We start from the raw sequence: 5,796 nt of genomic DNA, 5'->3' as shown, positions 1-5,796 counted from the left end.
TTTATCACTATCATAAGCCCCAATTAAGGAACACTGCAGAACAAAATAGCTGGTTTCCCAAAATATTTTTACATGTGTCGCACAAGGTTGGGAGTGTGGACTTTAGATTCAGATCGACATCTTTCATGCTCTTGACTTCAATACTTGTGATTCCACAACGCTGGACTATTTGGGGGCCCCATCACTACAGCTTTGGGTCCAGTAGGTCAGTGGTGGGCCCCAAGAATCAGCATTTCTAACAAGTTCCCATATGGAGATGCTGTGGCGCCACCTAGCTCTGAGACCTGGTGGTGCACTGGTTAAGTGCTTGCTGCTAATCAAAAGTTGAGGGATTCAAACCCACCAGCTTCTCTACAGGACTGCAGTCTTGGAAACCCCAGGGTCCCCATGAGCTGTACTCAGTTTGAAAGCATTGGATTTACTGAGCTTTTGCTCTACCCACTGAGGACACTGTAAATGTTCAGTGAGCAACTTGTCATAACCCAGTATTGGCTGGCATTCAGGAAAAAAAATGTATCTATTATCTATCTCTCTATGTTCCCATCTTTCCTACTGTTCTCTTCTTTTTGTCTTGTTTATCTTTATAATCCTGACTTTGAGACAGTGCCTAGACTTCATAGTTTTATCATTTTTGATAGGGAATAAATAAAAAATTAAATCTGGATTAAGGGATGATGGGGAAAAAAACACGAGTCACTGCATATCTGGGTGTGCTGTGGAGTCTGGAAATAGCACTGGGAATGATGGAGGACATATTTCAGGAAATTACAGCCTTGTGCTGGTGCAGCCACACATTCCCCATGCCCAGAGCAACACTTTACCTGGTGGCTTCTTCTTTCTCTTTGAAGGAAAACTTCATCTTCTTCTTGTGGGGCTCTACGGAAATTTTAGGAGTTTGAAGAGTAGAGAGGAAAGACATCAATGAGGACACAGTGGGTTGAGGCATCTTCTGACCATATGGCTGTGACCCCTTAGGGCAGCCCAGAAGCACACTAAGGCTTTTGGGTGGACACAACACAGCACAGTGGGATGAGGCTGGCTGGCTGGGCTCTGGGCTCACCTGTATCAGATTGAACTGCGTGACCTTGACAAAGTGACAGCTTTCCCAACTGTGAAATGGGATGGGTACGCCTTCGACCTCTCCATTTGACAAATATGGCACACTCAATTCACCCACTCATGCTGTGGGCTCTATTTGCTAACATCATTTGTATTATTATTTAATATTTTCTTTAAGTAGATGTAGACTTATAAAACTTAATATGTTGATTTTAAATACGTTTTTATCACTATCACAAGCCAAAAAAAAATCAGTTTCATTTACAACATAACAACATTTACAGACATAACTATTTCTAATTAAAAACCAATTAACAATCAATAGAAGGTCATTGGAAAAATTAGTTCAATCAGTTGTATAAAATTATACATTTTAGATAGATGCTGCTACTTGCTAAGATGTTTTCTTGTTATTGAGATTAGGTAGCATTCAGTCAATTATGATTCATAATGATCCCACATACAATACAACTCCTGCCCCGTTTGGCATCATTCTCACAGTCACTGCCAGCCTTGAGCCACTGTGTCAATCCATCTTATTGAGAGTCTTCTGTTTTTGTGAACCCTCTACTTTATCAGGCTTGATGTTCTTTTTCAGAAGCTGGTCTGTTCTGATAACATGTCCAAAGCACGTAAGACAATATCGCCATCATTCTTTCTAGGAAACATCCTGGCTATACTTGCAGGAAACCTCCAGATCTTTCTTCCAAAGTGCCTCTGAGTGGATTCAAACCGCCAACCTTTTGGTTAGCAGTTGAGTACTTCACTGTTTGTGCCACCCAGGTATGCCAGTAGATGATAAATGGTTCATAGATGTTAGCCATTGTAGTCATTCCCATTTCACAGATAGAGAGACTAAGACTTTATAAGCCTATTCAAAGTCAACCACAATAAGAGGTAGAGCTGCTATTAGAATCTAGGACCATAAATTTCATTCTGTTTTCAAATACCTGTTAACAGCCTGTGAAGACCCCTTTCCCTAGGGATATTGAGGGCAACTGGCTGATAGAAGGTTGGCAAGTTCTTCAGCTTCAGGTCCTGGGCCATCAAGGAGTAGTTGTTGGCAATGGAGTCACTGGGCCCACGGTGGTGATGCTGCTCTTTGAAGGGGGCAGCCAGAGTCCACGACGTACGTTGCATCAGGGGGGGATAAAAGCTGTGTGACATGACAGTCTACAAAGAAAGACACGTAGAGGAGACATGATGAGACTTCCCTCAAGGAGCCTGGCCTCCACAGTGGGGTCTGGGTCCTGCTTATAGTGAAACTCGAGTTCCCTATGCCTTACACAGTGTTTCTACCACGAGAATACTTTCTGAGTGGGTCTCAGTTATATTTCTCTGACTATTGATTTCAGTTGGCCAGTATTCAATAGAATAAGTTCCTCAGTTAGATCATTTATGTCCATTACCTTTATTCCTTACACGGAAAACCCAGTTACTCGAAAGTCAATTCTCAGTCATGGTGATCCCGTGTGTGTCCGAGTATAAGAGCACTCTTCACGGATTTCTCAACAGCTGAGTTTGGGGAACGAGACCGCCAGATTTTTCTTTCAAGGCACCCAGGGATGGACTGGAGTGGCCAACTTTTTGCTAAGTAGCTGGGCGTGACTTGTTTGCACTGACCAAGGACTCGATCCCTTAAAGGGAAGACTCTACGGTAGATAATAATTCCCCTCATTTTACAAAGGAAGGTACAAAAGCTCAGAGTTTACATCATACAGCAAGCAAGGGGGGAAGGCCAGATGCTAACTCCTCTTTCTCCCAGACCTCTTCCAGTGGCTGAGATTACCAAAGCCCCCAAGCCCACTTCTCAAGTCTAACTGTTTGCTCCACCGGTTGTAACCACTGAACAGCTGGAGTGGCAGAATGGTGTCCTTTATTTGCCACCCTTATTAGGAGAGTGGCAGCCAGATACACATACCTGATAGAGTTCAGACGGTGCCTCATTTGTGGAAGCAGGCAGTGGGGGCAGCTCTGGCCGCTTCTGCGAATGGCTCATGTGGTGGATTGAGCTATCTCTGGTGGTCTATAGAAAATAGGGTTAAAGTCACTCTTCAGGAATTAGGGAAGCGTCCCAAGCCTCAGAGTAGGGTAAGAAGTAAAGAGATTTCAGAAACAGAGTTATGTCCATCAAACACCTTCCGCATGCATTCTGGTCTTGTTTTGTTTTTGTTTTTTTCATCCTTCATCTCTTTCTTCTCCAGCATTTCCCCCTTGAGTCCCCCTTTGTGAGCAAAGTTGGAGATTTCTCCTCCATTTTCCCCAGGAAAAACCTGATTTTCAGGGGGACTCTCAGTTATTCTACCTTATTCTTAAAGGGACTAACTTTGAGGGAAACAAATTTAAAACTCTCATGCATTTCACACATGCAAAGTTCCAAATAAAAGTTGATCATACAGTAGTATTGAATTTTATATGTGTTTAACACACAAGCAACTCTGCACTTCCTCTGTATAGAACAATATAATTGGATAGAAGGCCAGACCTCTGGTTTGATTCTGCTATCAAAGACTAAGGGCATATTGCATAGCATGGGATAGTTTAGTTAAGAAAGGACTGAATTTGAGGGTTTTGAAAAGAATTTTGTTTAGAATCTGGCTGTACTAGGATTATATTGTTTTCTCCTACTTACAGTGTGATAGAAATGAAAACTGGAAGTCAGTCTTAGAGTTTGTAAGCCTCCTGTATTAGTCTGGGTAGACTAGAGAAACAAATTCATAGACACTCATGTATATAAGAAAGAGCTTTATATACAAGAGCAATTGAATATTGAGAAAAAAAATCCCAGGCCAGTCCAGTTCAAGTCTGTAAGTCCAGTATTAACTCATATGTCTGATACCAATCTATAAATTCCACTTCAGACTCACAAAACACATGCAATGATGCTGAATGCAGGAAGATCACAGGCCAGTGGGTAAAAAGTCTTATGGATCCAGTGGCAGTGTAAGCATCTCAGCCCTGGCAGAGGTCTCCACATGGCTTCTCCAGCTCCCAGGCTCTGGCTGTCATCAGCCTGTCTCCATGTGGCTTGTCAACAAGAACGTCTCACAGGGATTGAGCCTGTGTGCCCCCTCCAGCAAGCTATTGATCTCCTTAGCACCTCTAAATGAGGTCATCAAACTATGACCTGATTGCCAGGCTAGACTCCACCCCTTCAATCTTAATCCTCTCAAATTGACAACAGATTATGTAACTACCATACACCTTGGCCCCACCCCCTCAACTTTTTACAATCAGATCTGTTAAAAGAGACATTAGGAATTGCCTGGTGGAAATGGCTTTTTGTTTGAAGCCAAGGTAGAAGCCTTAGAAAATACAAGCCCCACCCATTGCCTTGAATGCCAGGCCATTTGAATTTGAAAAGACCTGCATCTAGAACAGTTGGGAGTCTGGGGGTGGGGGGGCATGTGACTTTGGCTTTTTGAATATTGAGCAAGTACTTTGCTTGTGAATGCACCTAAAATAGAAAAGTCTAGATCCCTCAGAGGACTACCACCTGATCCTTCCTTGAGCCTCACCCCAACCCCAAGACTGAAAATTAAAGGGAGCTTGTGGGAAGCCTAAAATGCTTGCGAGGTGACCTCCTGGATTCACTTCTAGAGTAGACATGAGATAAATACAGCAATAGAGAGATGGAATGTATCTGACCACTGATATCCAGGAACTTGATTCACAGGGACTAGAGGAGAGATAAAAGGGGACCAATTTTCCTGAAGTTTAAAGAGCTGTATGGCAATGACTGTATGTATGGATTGTGATAAGAGCTGTAGGAGCTGTAGGAGCCCCCAATAAAATGATTTTAAAAAACCCAACAATATAATTCAAACATTGTAGATATCTGAGTTCATCTTTCTACTCAGGGAGCACATGATGGGGAGTAGATCTCAGGCAGGAGGTGTAAACATATGGCCACCCCGGTCGCTCTAACACTTAGGAGACTTTCCTGGAATAAGCATCTTGCAGAGCTGAAAGAGACTGTAGAACTGAACTATACTATATGCATTTTTGTCTTTTGGCCACTTGGTGGAGTCCCTAGGTGCAAGACAACTATGTCCCCAAGGGACGAGATAGAGAACTGCAATTTGTTCCATGACTGGACTAAATTCCTGTGGTCTTGGTTCTGATTCATATCGACTCACTGCACAACAGAACAAAATGCTGCCCGGTCCTACAACAACCTCACAATTGTTATATTTGAGTCCACTGTTGCAGACACTGCATCCATCTATCTTGTCCAGGGCCTTCCCATTTTTCGCTGCCCCTCCACTTTACCAAGCATGATGTCCTTTTCCAGGGACTGGTGTCTCCTGATAACATGCCCAAAGTATGTGAGATAAATCTCACCATCCTCACTCCCACGGAGCATTCTGACTGTACTTCTCCCAAGACAGATGTTTGTTCTTCTGACAATCTGTGGCACTTTCAATATTCGTTGCTAGCACCGTAATGAAAATGCATCATTATTTTCTTCAGTTTTCCTTATTCATTGTGCAACTTTCACATGAATGAGATTATTACACATACTATGACTTGGGTCAGGCACACTTCAATCCTCAAAGCAACATCCTTATTCTTTAACACTTTAAACAGGTTTTGTACATCAGATGCCCAATGCAATATGTTCTTTGATATCCTGACTGCTACTTCCATGAGCATTGACCATGGATACAAGAAAGAGGTAATCTTTGCCCACTGCAATTTATTCTATTTATCATATTACCATTGGTCCAGTTATGA

At 42.6% G+C, this 5,796-nt stretch overlaps 1 protein-coding gene across 1 annotated transcript in view; it reads right to left on the bottom strand.

Moving 5' to 3' along the window:
* The window catches only part of DNAH3 (dynein axonemal heavy chain 3), a 210,881-nt gene that overhangs the window by 200,683 nt on the left and 4,402 nt on the right, over nt 1-5,796 (bottom strand). Inside the window, exons 2-4 of the mRNA XM_030884374.2 lie at nt 2,981-3,085; nt 2,010-2,232; nt 822-876 (exon numbers count right to left, since the gene is read on the bottom strand). Of these exons, the coding sequence (XP_030740234.2) occupies nt 822-876; nt 2,010-2,232; nt 2,981-3,085 (383 nt within the window). The remainder of the gene's footprint in view (nt 1-821; nt 877-2,009; nt 2,233-2,980; nt 3,086-5,796) is intronic.

The sequence above is a fragment of the Echinops telfairi genome, unplaced genomic scaffold (genome assembly GCF_000313985.2).
Source record: "Echinops telfairi isolate 266 unplaced genomic scaffold, ASM31398v2 ScPeMD7_5;HRSCAF=22, whole genome shotgun sequence".
Lineage (NCBI taxonomy): Eukaryota > Metazoa > Chordata > Mammalia > Afrosoricida > Tenrecidae > Echinops > Echinops telfairi.
The sequence above is the reverse complement of the archived record's forward strand: the minus strand, read 5'-3'. Positions and strand labels throughout refer to the sequence as shown.